General features: G+C 45.6%; 1 protein-coding gene across 1 annotated transcript in view; it reads left to right on the top strand.

Annotated features, from left to right (window-relative positions):
- BOD1L1 (biorientation of chromosomes in cell division 1 like 1) overlaps positions 1–14277 on the top strand; it is a 102057-nt gene that overhangs the window by 48370 nt on the left and 39410 nt on the right. The window contains exons 10-12 of the mRNA XM_056555167.1: positions 2332–8253; positions 9901–10567; positions 13294–13340. Coding sequence (XP_056411142.1) covers positions 2332–8253; positions 9901–10567; positions 13294–13340 — 6636 coding nt within the window. The remainder of the gene's footprint in view (positions 1–2331; positions 8254–9900; positions 10568–13293; positions 13341–14277) is intronic.

Here is a 14277-nt window from a genome sequence, read left to right as displayed (position 1 = left end):
GTCCTATGTACTAGTAACAATTTCTGACCAGCCTGTCAAGATAGTGGCCTGAATAATTTGCCAATAGAGGTGCCTGCAGGAACACTCATATCTTGGAGTGACTTTGGCACCTGAACTTAAAAACGTTTACACTGCCCCCCCTCGACATGTTTCACTACGGATGTAGCTTTATAGACAAGCTTGCCTCTTGATAAAGCTACATCTGTAGCGAATCACCTGAAGCATTTTGTTCCGCCTTGGGTTTTCTTGATATCAGCTGGTGTGGGACTCTGAGGTCCCTCAACTTATTTCCGGATCTGGCAACCTCTGGTTCCTAGGGAGGCTGCTCCAGTGTTGCCGGTCAGCTCTTGCTTGCTCACTTGTTGTGCACTTTTCCACCTTCCGGTGTACTCTGAGTTTTGTTTTCTGCCCAGTTTCTCACAGGATGGCTTTGGGACTGTGGCTACGGTTCCTGGGCCTCTGTCGGTTTGTCGGAAATGTGGTCTAGCCTTCTCCCAGGCCTGCTCGTCCTTGCGCTTGTGTCTGGACGTGGGTCTTGTGTTTTATTTCCAGCAGGTTCTAGTTTCCACCTTCTGAGTTCTAGCCTTCTTGCTTGGCGTGCTCAGCTGCTTCTTTCTGATCGCTCTACCTCTTCTGTTGAGGCTGGCCTCCTCGCAGGGCTTTCCCTTCGAACCTCTCCAGTCCTTTTCTCTTATGGCAGATAGCGTTTCCTCGCTATGTTGGCTTTGCTTGGACATATCTCTGAATGGGGTTCTCTTGTTGCTCTCTTCCATGTTTTGGCCAGGCCTTGGTGGTCCTGCATCTTGTGTCTTTTTTTTGTCAGAGCTCGATTCCGCTCTCCTGCCAGGATGTTGTTTTGCCCAGCACACCTCCAGGCTGACCATTTCTCGTTGCATTTGGCTGAATGTTGGATCCCAGTCTCTGCAAACTTCCCTCCTTCTTGTCCTGGCTCACCACCCATGTTTTGCGGGGGCTTTGAGGGGGTTTGTGTCTGTCTGGGCCTAGTCCACATTCCTCTACAGATGCATGTTTTCAGTCTCTGAACTGTCCTTCCTTTCTCTGGCGAGTGTTTTTACCACCCCAGGGACTGCTTTGGTACGTCCCATGGTCTCGGTGTTCTCCAATGAGGCGAACGCGAAAAGGAGATTATAATTTTTTTTTTTTTTTTTTTTGGTACTCTGTAAAATCTTTCTCGTAGCTGTCATTGGGGAACACAGCACTTACCCATTTACGGTTCCTGGTCAGGCTGTTGGTTGCCTGTTGTTACTTTCTGGTGTCCTCCGGACAGATCTCCTTTGTTGTTTTGCTTCTCCTACTGCTTTGTGACACAACTGATTAGCTCTGTGCCAGTGGGCGGTATCTCCTGCAGGGAGGAGCTGACTTCTTTTTTTTGCCTAGTGTCAGCCTCCTAGTGGAAAGCAGCATATACCCATCGTCTCTGTGTTCCCCAATGAAGGCTACGAGAGAGATTTTACAGTGAATAAAAAAAAATCTCTTTATCCTTCTGGAGATACGGTCTCCAGTACTGTGCAGGATATTACCGGTTCTCTGAGGTCTCACCAGTTCTCTGTACAGTGGCATGAGCACTTCCCTCTTTCTACTGCTATTTCCTCTCCCTGTACACCCAAGCATTCTGCTAGCATTTCCTGCTGCTCTGTTACATTGCCTGCCAACCTTTTGTCTTCTGAAATAACCCCTAAAACCCTTTCCTCAGAATATGTGATAGTCCTATCCGCAGTATCTATCTTCTGCCCTTGGATTTTTACGCCCCGGGTGCAGTATCTTGCACTTACTAGCATATGGTTTAAATTAATGCTCTAGGTGAGTGAATGTTCTTCTTGACTTCCTAACTGTAAGATGTCTTCTGCTTCTTCATGAGGACACAGGAAATGGCAAGCTGTTTGCAGGAATATGTTCGCACTAAATACATTTTTATACAAGTGATCCCCCACTGCTCCAGCCTTAAGACACCACAGCATGATGTCAGTAGCATAGTATTTTTGGGTACATTCTCAGAAATGTTTTTTTTTACATGGAAAAGACTGAGCATATACTTGTAGTGATTTTGTCACGGTAACTGCTCCACACCCCAGAGCAATGTGCAGTTTACCACAAATGTATGCAATTTTGTGGCACGCACAAATAAAGCACATAACAAATATATACTTATTAGCGGTAAACTTTTTTTTGCTGCCTGGTTTTAACAATGGGGGAATAACTTGGAAATAAGCACTTTGTTTACCATTGCTTTAAATTTGCCTTGTTAATGATTGAACACACTAGGAATAATTTGTCATATTAAAACAGATTTTTTTTTCTTGTCTTTGATAGTCACTGGACAGATCTTCCTCATCCACAAGAGACTTAAAGTCTAATACTGCAAGGAGTGATCCTAACAAAGCATCAAGGAAAGAGTCCACAGAGCATAGTAAAAATGATTCCAGAGGAGAAAAAGAGTTAAAGAAAAAAACATCTTTAGAAAAAACGCAAGACAGTGAAGTGCAAGATACTCGTAAACATGTAGAGAGATTAGACTCTACATCTGAGGATTATTCAAAGTCTAAAAATGTAAGCAGATCTGAAAAAAATGTAAAAAGGGACAGTAATGAAGGAGATTCACAGAATGCCAAGAGCATGCCAAGGAAGGAAGTTAAGTCTCATAAAAGTGAGCGTGAAAGGACTTACTCAGAGGAGCGTTCCTCCTCCAAGCACAGACACAAACCAGACAGTGTACATAGACAAGCAAATGATGAGTTGGAGTCTCAAAAAGCTAAGAGGATCTCAAAAGATGAACAATTGAGTAAACACAGTCTAAGTAAATCTGGCTCTGAAGAACGAGCTGATAGAAAAAATAAGCAGAAAAGTGATGGGAAGTCATCATCTTCTTCTTCCAGCAAAGATGAGAGATCATCTGATCACACAGGCAAAATAGATGGCAGTAAAAGAGAACGACACCAGTCCACTGACAAGGCCAGACCTGAGAACCGGAATAAGCGATCAGCCAGCGATTCCAGACAACACAGGGAGCTTAAAAGGTCCCACAGTTCATCTGAGAAAAAAAACAAACCTGATGATAAAAACGAAGTTGACTCCGCTAATTCTGATAACTCAAGGCCGGAAGAGAGCGTGAAAGACAGAAAGAGAACACATAGCTCTTCAGAAGAGAAGACTCATGCCAAAGCAAAGTTTAAAAGCAGTAGTAAATCTCCGAAACAGAATGACCAAGAAGAGACAAACCAAAAGAACGAAAAAGAGAAGACTGTGGTGGAAGGGTCAACAGAGAAATATCGAAAATCTAAACCTGAAGATAAAGAAGATGATCAAAGGGAAAATGCTGTTTCTCAGAGTTCTAGCACTGTAGTTAAAGATGTAAGTCAGAAGTCTAAACATACAAGTGACAAATCAAAGGAAAGAGCTCGGCTGGACAGCAAGGATCGGGACTCTCTTAAGTTGGATAAGAAATATTCTGGTGAACCCTCTAAATCAAAGCATAGTCATAAGGATGAGAGGCGAAAGAGTGAAAGTGGAAAAATGGAGGAAAGATCCTCGAAGTATCCAGAGGAAAAGAGAGTCCAAGACCGTTCCAGCAGCTCAGATAGAAAGTCAAGTAAGAAATCTGAACATAAAAGTGGAAGTTCTAAAGGTGGCACTAATAAGGGGGTAAAATTAGAAAACGAAAGTGACACAAATATTAACATTTCCAGTGAGTCAAAAGATGTTGAACGACCTAGAGAGAACAAAAAGCTTGGAAAAATACACGTGGAAAGCACTGAAAAGACAAATCCTGAAACTGCAGAATCTATAACAAATCTTGGTACTACAAGCCCTCATTCTATTGCTGAAGCTACTACCTCAAAGAAATCTATTTTACTTAAATCCAAGACAAAACATGTAAGCAGTGATTCAAAGGATAGCAGTGGTGCCTTTAAAAATACTGCAACTCCTTTACAAGTGACAGCTACCAAGGTTAGTAAGGAAACTGATGCATCAACAGCAACATCTGTAGACAGTCAACGTAATAAAATGAATTTGCCCAGTGGACCAAACTCCACTGCTACGGAGAATGATTCGGTAATCCCTCCCAAGACCTCAAAGAATCCGGATAATGAAATTGGTGGTAGAGCTCCTCTGCAACCCAGAGAGATTGAATATTCTGCTCAGGGACCGAGGGAATCTTCTTCAGAAACCAATAACATGGACAACTCCAGTTTGTCTCCTGATGAAGTATACTCTGAAGTGACAGATTCCAATGATGGTGAAATTTCCACTAGTGACCTTGCTGAAGAGGATGGAAAAAGCACTAAAGAGGCAATGAAAAAGGAAAGTGCCATCATTCTAGTTGAGACTGATTCTGTGGAACGTGATAACCAAGTCACTGGAAATAATGTAGAAGGGGAAGCTTCTACTATGGATATTGATACATCAGAGAGTGAAAACTTTGAGAGATACAATGCATCTAAAGATGGCTCTACGGTTGTCCTAAGAGATGCTAGTTCTGTAAATGTGACTTGTACAGAAAGAAATGTTGAAAGTAGTAAGATGGATGCTAGTCAGGGACAGGCCGGTAGCAGTATTGCTGTGCATTCTGGGTTTGATAATCGGAGTGTGAAAGAAACTGAATGTGAAGATGCTGCTGCTTCTTCCAGCTCCGTTGTAGAAACTACCAATGAATTGAGGCTCCTTGGAGAAGACACTGCCACTTCTTCCAATCCCAATTTGGATATTGCCACCGATAAAAGCTGCATTGAAATGGACTCTGTAAACCTTGATAATAGCAGGGGTTATAATTCTTCGGCTTCTGCAGATGGCAACTTTGTAGAAGATGACGGAGATTTTACAATGTTGTCAGAAAATAGCTTTGAGGATGCCACCACTACTTCAAGCACTGATAGAACTTTGTTTCATGACAACACAGAAAGTTCAGAAACCTGTTCACAAAGCACCAGTGATAATCTTCCAGAACAAGCAAGTATCATTACCTTTAATCCTGCAACATCAAGTGCAAACAGAGAATCTAGAGAAAACAATCAGGAGAATGCAGCCTCTTCGTCTAACCATAACGAAGGCTCTCTTGCCTTAAGGGAGTGCCACAATGATACCCACACAGCAACATCTTCTGATACCACCTCTGAAATTGAACGTACCAATAATGCTGTAATCCATATAGCAACATCTTCAGAAAGTTACTGCATGCCTGCCATTTCTGAAAACATAACTACGCAAGCAGCAACCTCATCAGTGGCTGTAGCAGACATTGATGGAGGTCTTGGGTTGTCAGAAAGGCACACAGCCACCTCTTCAAGTAGTGTGATCAATAGGAGTAGAGGGATGAACTTTGAAGTGTCTCTAGTCTCATCAGAAATAGATGGTGAACATGTAGCAGCATCATCCAGTAATTTAATGGATAGCAGTATGACTGATGACTCTTTAGAAAGAGAGAACGACAATGCAGCAAGTTCTTCCAGTAGTGTACCTAGTACCTGCAGAAGTAACCATACGTTTGGTAATGCAGAGGAAAGTAAAAATACTCGTGCCACCTCAAGCACAGAGCAAGATGGCATGAATGATACATGTACAAACTTTATTTCTTCTGGAACTCCCAAAGAATATCCAGGAAACTCATCAGATCTTGCCATGGACAGTAGTACTGAAGTATCCATCAGCAGAGACCTGTACTCTGGAAGTACCTCGAGCTGTTCTAGTAGTGGAGAGGGTCAAAGCAACAAGTATAATAAACACAGTAAGGATAAGGACAATACTGCATCTTCAAGCAGCGGAGATCCTTTGGTTCTTACTCGAACTTCTACTGAAGAGGCAGCATCCTCTTCAAGTTCTTTCAGGCAGAGTAGTACAAATGACTCGGCTGCATTGACCTCGGAAAACACAGAAGCTACAACATCTTCTAGCATTGCAATGAGCATCATTGCTGATCGGTTTGACAGATCATCTCCTGGTAATAGTACTGACACTACAGCAACTTCATCGAGTAACTCAACTAGCATTAGTGTCAGTTTACATCTGTATCCCAATACGCAACCAACAGCATCTTCAAGTGTCTTAATGGACAGCAGTGCAGAAGAGGATTTAAGCATGAGATGTACTATGGACATAGACAGAGGTACTGGCACACCAACGTCTTCTGATGCTTTGGACACATTATATGCAGAGGACACTGTAAGAACAGATGAAGTACCTGCATCATCAAGCACAATGGCTGCAGATAGGACTGAAGAGAATGTGGAAAGTGCTTTTGCAAATAAGGCAAATGAACAGACTGCTACATCCAGCGACATGATGGACAGCAGCATAGAAGATGACAAAACTTGTGCTGTTATTTCCAACAAAGCTTCTTCCACTGCATCTGCAACTATTAACAATGACTCAAGTGCAAATAAAGACCATGATGTTAATAGTGAAGCTACTGCTGCGAGTTCAAGCAACACTATGGAATCATCTTTTGATAATGACAATAATGCCACGTCATCAGATTACATCATGGGAAGTAGCTTAGAAGAAACACAGGCTGTGGGTCCATGCAAAAATCATGAAGCAGCCAGCTCTTCAAGCTTTATTGATGGTATAGGCCAAGAAATCCAAATGGAGGCAGCCATCGATAGACCTATTGTCGATGATGCAACAACGTCTTCCAGCACTGAGAGAGAGAATGATGATACTGAAAGAGAGGGAACTGTTGGGAATGAGACAAATAGTGGTGCTTTAGAAATATCAGTAGAATCAAGCTTTGCAGATAACCACAGCAACAGGGCAATATCTGGTACCTCCGAAGAAGTTGCAGTTCATCTGTCAGCAGAAGCGAACAACGATTCAGGATGCATTGAGGCAAACTTGGAAAATGGGGATAATGATGTAAGCTATGAAAAGGAGGATGCTGTAAGCAGTGCAAGCTCTGAGGAGCAAAAACATGTTTGCAGTGTATCAAGAGAAGTGAGAGATCGAGAAACTGATGGTGTGGTAACTAGTGCCAGCACTGGAGCAAGAGTGTCACCTGAGAGCAGGGACAGTTCTGAAGCTTATGGTCACGTAAGTTATGCAGAGAAAGTTGATACAGGAAATGTAGCTTACTGTCCTGTAGAAGTGGCAGTTTCTCATACAAATGATATTGATATAAATGAAAATCAGGAATCTGAGGCATCTGCTGAAAACATGGACCCTGAAGATCCTGAGAGAAATGCTTCTGCTGAGAATGAACAGTTTGAGGAGATTGTTGATATAGTAACAGAGCATGAAGCTTCTAGACCTGTGTTGGAAGAAGGTGAAGGTGCTGTCACCAGTACAGGCATTTCTGAAGAAAATTATGGTGTAAAGCAAGATAACAATGCATGCTGTGCCCGAGAAAGCACTGAAAGTAGCAATATCATGAGTAGGCCTGCAAGTATAGATTCCAGAGTTACCACGGAAGATGATGAAAGTGCCATCACAAGTACTGGAGCGAAAGAAGATGAAGAGGAGGGAGAAGGGTTTGTCACAAGTACTGGGACTGCAAGTGAAGATTCTTCATTTTCAATCAATGTAGATCAAAATTCCAGTAATTTAATACATGCTGCAGAAGTCCCAAGCAATATCTTGAACAGTGGGGTTGAAGAGGCCTTGTCACAGGTTGAAGAGACTGTGGAACCAGTTGTGGAAGGGGTAGTGGCTGAGGCACAGGTTAAAAAGGCAATGGTAGAGCCACTATTTGTGGAAGTAGCAATGGGAGAGGAAGTGGCACAAGTTGAGGCAGAAGCGCAAGTTGTAGAAAAGGCCATGCCAGAGGTACAAGTTGTGGAAGAGAGAGTGGCAGAAGCACATGCTGTGGAAGATGCAGCGGGAGAAACTGCGGATGAGGAAGAGACACAGGTTGAGGAAGAGCTAATAACAAAAACACATATTAAGGAAGAGGCCATGCCAGAGGTACAGATTGTGGAAGAGACAATGGCAGAAGCAGATGCTATGGAAGATACAGCAGGAGAAACAGAGGTTGTAGATGGGGCACAGGTCGAGGAAGAGTTGGTAGAAAAAACACAAATTAAGGTAGAGGTCATGCCAGAGGCACAGGTTGTGGACGAGGCAGTGACAAAGGCATGTGCTTTAGAAGAGGCAGTGGCACAGGTTGAGGAAGAGTCGGTGGCAAAAGCCCAGGTTGAAAGAGTGTCTGTAGTAGAAGCACAAATTGATGAAGAGGCTATGCCAGAGGCTAAAGTTGCGGAGGAGGCAGTGGCAGAAGCACCTGCTGTGGAAGAGGCAGTGGCACAGGTTGAGGAAAAGTCAGTGTCAGAGGCAAGGGTTGAAGAAAAACTGATGGCAGATGCACAAGTTGAAGGGGCTGTGGCAGAGGCACGGGTTGAGGAAGGGGCAGTGGCAGAGGCACGGGTTGAGGAAGGGGCAGAGGGACTGGTTGAGAAAGGGGCAGAGGCACTGGTTGAGGAAGGGGCAGGGGCAGAGGCACTGGTTGAGGAAGGGGCAGAGGCACGGGTTGAGGCAGGGGCAGAGGAACGGGTTGAGGACGGGAGAGTGGTAGAGGCACTGGTTGAGGAAGGGGTTGAGGAAGGGTCAGTGGCAGGGGTTGAGGAAGGGTCAGTGGCAGGGGTTGAGGAAGGGTCAGTGGCAGGGGTTGAGGAAGGGTCAGTGGCAGGGGTTGAGGAAGGGTCAGTGGCAGGGGTTGAGGAAGGGTCAGTGGCAGGGGTTGAGGAAGGGTCAGTGGCAGGGGTTGAGGAAGGGTCAGTGGCAGGGGTTGAGGAAGGGTCAGTGGCAGGGGTTGAGGAAGGGTCAGTGGCAGGGGTTGAGGAAGGGTCAGTGGCAGGGGTTGAGGAAGGGTCAGTGGCGGAGGCACGGGTTGAGGAAGGGTCAGTGGCGGAGGCACGGGTTGAGGAAGGGGATGAGGAAGTGGCAGTGGCAGAGGCAAGGGTTGAGGATGGGTCAGTGGCAGAGGCAAGGGTTGAGGATGGGTCAGTGGCAGAAGCACGGGTTGAGGATGGGTCAGTGGCAGAGGCACGGGTTGAGGAAGGGTCGGTGGCAGAAGCACGGGTTGAGGATGGGTCAGTGGCAGAGGCACGGGTTGAGGATGGGTCAGTGGCAGAAGCACGGGTTGAGGATGGGTCGGTGGCAGAGGCACGGGTTGAGGAAGGGTCGGTGGCAGAGGCACGGGTCGAGGAAGGGTCAGTGGCAGAGGCACGGGTCGAGCAAGGGTCAGTGGCAGAGGCACGGGTTGAGGCAGGGGATGAGGAAGGGTCAGTGGCAGAGGCACAGGATGAGGAAGGGTCAGTGGCAGAGGCACGGGTTGAGGAAGGGTCAGTGGCAGAGGCACGGGTTGAGGATGGGTCAGTGGCAGAGGCACGGGTTGAGGATGGGTCAGTGGCAGAGGCACGGGTTGAGGAAGGGTCAGTGGCAGAGGCACGGGTTGAGGAAGGGTCAGTGGCAGAGGCACGGGTTGAGGAAGGGTCAGTGGCAGAGGCACGGGTTGAGGAAGGGTCAGTGGCAGAGGCACGGGTTGAGGAAGGGTCAGTGGCAGAGGCACGGGTTGAGGAAGGGTCAGTGGCAGAGGCACGGGTTGAGGAAGGGTCAGTGGCAGAGGCACGGGTTGAGGAAGGGTCAGTGGCAGAGGCACGGGTTGAGGAAGGGTCAGTGGCAGAGGCACGGGTTGAGGAAGGGTCAGTGGCAGAGGCACGGGTTGAGGAAGGGTCAGTGGCAGAGGCACGGGTTGAGGAAGGGTCAGTGGCAGAGGCACGGGTTGAGGAAGGGTCAGTGGCAGAGGCACGGGTTGAGGAAGGGTCAGTGGCAGAGGCACGGGTTGAGGAAGGGTCAGTGGCAGAGGCACGGGTTGAGGAAGGGTCAGTGGCAGAGGCACGGGTTGAGGAAGGGTCAGTGGCAGAGGCACGGGTTGAGGAAGGGTCAGTGGCAGAGGCACGGGTTGAGGAAGGGTCAGTGGCAGAGGCACGGGTTGAGGAAGGGTCAGTGGCAGAGGCACGGGTTGAGGATGAAAAAGTTGATAAAGTACTTGACCATGTTACAAGTGTCAGTGTTGCATCAACAATGCCATTAAATAGAACTTCAGTGAAGAGTGGTAATCTTTCTGATGTATGTGCACCTGGGTCCTTAACACTTGGTGCTGCAGGGATTTCCGGGGAGAAACTTGATGATTTAAAAGAGGAATACAAATGCACCGGTGACCTGGACACTAGAGCGTTAGTTGAGTCTCAAGATTCTCTAATAGAAAGCAGTAGTGCGGCAAGCAACACCTTTTTGGATGAGACATTGTATTCTGATGATGTACCAAACAAAGCTTTATTAGAAGAGAAATCAGAAGCCCATGAAATGCACGTTCCTTCTACGGACAGCAGTGAAGCCGCTCTAAAAACCATGGCAGTACAGGAATTGGACACAGGGAAAGCCTCAAATTCCAATGAAGTTCCCCCAGAACTCAACAAGGGTAGTATTTCTCAGTCCAGCAACAAACTTGAAGAGTCTAAAGAAACTTTTATCGCAAATCACCAAATTGAAAAGAAAACAGAAGGCCAAAACTCTACCTCAGCTGATGCCTCTGAAAACCAAAATGTAATAGTTACTTCAGGTAGGCTCTTATTTTTTTTTTTGTGCTTCAATTTACACACTACATGCGATAAAATAAGTTTTTAAGGGTCTATTCATGTACAGTATCCTGCGCATATTTGATGATCAGACACTTATCCCAGATCTTTTGGATATAGGATAAATTTTAATAAACCGGAGTACTTTTTAAAGGGGTACTCCACCCCTGGCATCTTATCCCCTATCCAAAGGATAGGCGATAAGATCTTAGTTCGCCGCGGTCCCGCTGCTGGGCACCCCAGGGATCGCCACTGCGGCACCCCGCCATCATTACTGCACAGAGCGAGTTCGCTCTGTGCATAATGACGGGCGATACGGGGCCGGAGCAGCGTAACGTCATGGCTCCGCTCCTCATGACATCACGGCCCGCCCCCTTAATGCAAGTCTATGGCAGGGGGCGTGACTACTGCCACGCCCCCTCCCATAGACTTGTATTGACTGGGGCAGGCCGTGACGTCACAAGGGGTGGAGCCGTCATTACGTGCAGAGCGATCTCGCTCTGAGCAGTAATGATAGCGGGGTGCTGCAGCGGCGATCCCCAGGGTCCCCAGCAGTGATCCCCAGGGTCCCCAGCAGCGGGATCCCGGCGATCTGACATCTTATCCCCTATCCTTTTGGATAGGGGATAAGATGTCTAGGGGCGGAGTACCCCTTTAAAGTTCAATTTAAAGACTTGTTTGGCTACTTTGTATAGTGTGTATGTCAGAGGATCCAACTCTGCTAACTGGACCCTAAATTGTACAGAGAATACAGGGAATGATAATTGGGGGAATGGGATGATTCTCCTCTAAGTGTAATTAACACATCCTTTTTTTTAGGATTCTGCTGCCAACAGTAATGGAAGTGAAGGGCCGTGCAAACTATTTTTGGTCATTCACTTCCGATAATTGCCCCATATAAATTGTTGTTTAACCCCTTAAGGATGCAGGCTTTTTTTTTCATTTTTGCACTTTTGTGTTTTTGCACCTCCCCTTGTAAAAGTCATAACCTCCACCTACTGACTCTTACACAAGGGCTTGTTTTTTGCGCCACCATTTGTACTTTGTAATGACATCAATCATTTCACCACAAAATCTATGTATGTATCTAGGTATCTATGTAAATTGTAACTTTTTGAGGCCTTCCGATTCTACACAGTGCACTTTTCAGTAACAATGACGATGACACCTTGGCCCTCATTTACTAAGTTAATAACAGTTTTTGTCTGGTTATTTTGGCGCAAAGTGTCTGCGACGTGTGCGCCAAGAAAATCCGACAAACCCCATGTTGTACTGTGAAAAAACAAAGGGGTGTGGTCTGACACAATGGGGGTGTGCCCAGCACAAAAAGGGTGTGGTTTCACAGCCCGACCTATTTACTATTGAATTCACACAATCCTGTGGATAAATGGCTGGAAATTTCCACCTAGAAAAAGCTGGTCAGACAAATTTTCCCAACTTTTTCCCCAAGTAAAAAGAGCGGAATCCTGCAAGTCTGAAACACTTCCCACCAGTAAAAACCATACACTCTTAGTAAATGAGGCCCCTTACCTTAATTCTGTACGATTAAAATAACATATATATATATATATATATATAATATATATGTGTGTGTGTATGTTTTATTTTGTTTTACTTGTTTATAAAAAAAAATCACTCTTTGATTGAAAATTAACGTTTTTTAATTATTATTTTTTTTTCCGTATACGGGGCTTTAGGAGGGCTCATTTTTTGTGCCGTGGTCTGAAGTTATCGGTACTATTTTTGTTTTGACAGGACTTTTTGATACTTATATTTTTTTTCTTTTTTGGGGTATACAAAGTGACAAAATATATGCAATTTTCGACTTTTAAAGTTTTTTAACGTCTCTGCCATTGACCCGTGCGGTTTAATTAACGCTTTATTTTCATAGTACAGACATTTACGCCTGCGGCGGTGCCGCATGTGTTTTTATTTTTTATTTTATTTTTATAGTAAAAGTTTTATTTAGTCTTATTTTTGAAGGGGTTAAATCATTTATTCAAAATCTTTTTTTAATTTTATTTTATTTTTTATTTTAGCCCCCATAGGGGACTATTGCATGCAATCATTAGATTGCATACACTGTTTAATGCTATACCGTCCTCTCAGCTGATTGGAACATTTCCCTGTGATTAGCCTGATCAGCTCTGCTGAGCTGCCGGGAGTCTCTTTTCTGCATTTTATGTGCCGCAATCAACTTTGATCGCGGCATCTAAAGGGATGATGCCCGGCATTAGCCGCGGGTCCTGGCTGCTGATGGCAGCTGGGACCGAATGGCTATAGGCACTCCTCTGACCTTAGTTTAACCCCTTAGTGCCAATCAACTATATAAATTTGTTTGCCTGTTTACAGGGACCTTTTTGAACTATCCATTAAAGTCTTATTCATGGCAATATTTGTCCGGGTTTGTTAATTATTGTTAAAGGGATTAGACTGTTTAAAAATGAGTACTTACATGCCACTACCTGCTAATGCGTCCCCATGGTGGCCAGTCCTGACTGGCCAGCACCTTCTGCTCCACGTGTCAACGGAGAGTAAAATGCCCACTCAGTCTGTCACTGAATGCATGGGGAACCAAACCTATTCTAACAGACTGGCCTGTGGGCTACTATGTCATACTACCAGTATTAAGGGTGTGCGCACATTAATATTGTTTACTGGGCAGTTCCCTACAATAATCTCTTTTGTTTTACATTTTTTTTTCCCTCAGACTGTGTCATGGAGCGTGTATGTTCTGAGCAGAATGCTGACTCTTGTGTAAGTAACCCGTCAATTTGGGTGTTTTAGTAATCTAATGTTGGTGGTTGTCGCATAGCAGTAAAGCTGGATTTGCACGCACTCTCAGCTGTTTATACACATTGTGTCGGATGAAACACGTTTTTGTCTCCTTTAGGGCTGCCCGATATATCGCAAAAGCAATCGAATCGTGACTTTTGCTTTTTGCAATATAGCGATACGGCCCCCTGGGAAAACCTGCGATTATCTGCTCGGGCTGGCTTCCATGTGCTGCTGCAGGCGGGGCCGGCCAGAGCGGGTAAAAACAAGTTTAAATACTAAGTCAGTGTTTCCCAACCAGGGTGCCTCCAGTTGTTGCAAAACTAAAACTCCCAGCATGCCCGGACCAGCAAAGGCTGTCTGGGCATGCTGGTAGTAGTAGTTTCACAACAGCTGGAATCACCCTGCTAGAAAAACACTGAAAGGGTGCAGGGGGTAAAAATAAAAATCTTCTGCTCACATTCCCGGTCCCTGCAGATGCCGTTCGTCTCCGTGCAGTCCGGGGGTCTCCTCTTTACCATACAAATAATAGGACTTTTCCCTTTTCAGCCAATCGCTGGACGCAGCTGTGTCACGTGTCAAGCCAGTGATTGGCTGATGGGGAAAGGTCTCTTGCGGCTGCAAACACACTGGGTTTCCCGGATCCGGTGGGAGATTTGAAGACCCGGTGTATTGCTGCAGTACAAAAAGCTACTTACAGGGGGGAGAATGTGACTAGGCTGGGGGGGGAATGTGTGACAGGGGGGTCAGGGAGAATGTGACGGGGGGGATGTGAGTGGGGGGGGGGAGATGTGATATGGGGGTGAGAATGTGGCAGGGGGTGAGAATGTGGCAGGGGGGAATGTGACAGGGGGAAAATGTGATGGAAGAAGATGTGACCATGAGGGGAGAATGTGACAGGGGAGATGATGTAAAATGG

The sequence above is a fragment of the Hyla sarda genome, chromosome 1, assembly GCF_029499605.1.
Source record: "Hyla sarda isolate aHylSar1 chromosome 1, aHylSar1.hap1, whole genome shotgun sequence".
Lineage (NCBI taxonomy): Eukaryota > Metazoa > Chordata > Amphibia > Anura > Hylidae > Hyla > Hyla sarda.
This window is presented reverse-complemented; position numbering and strand designations above follow the sequence as displayed.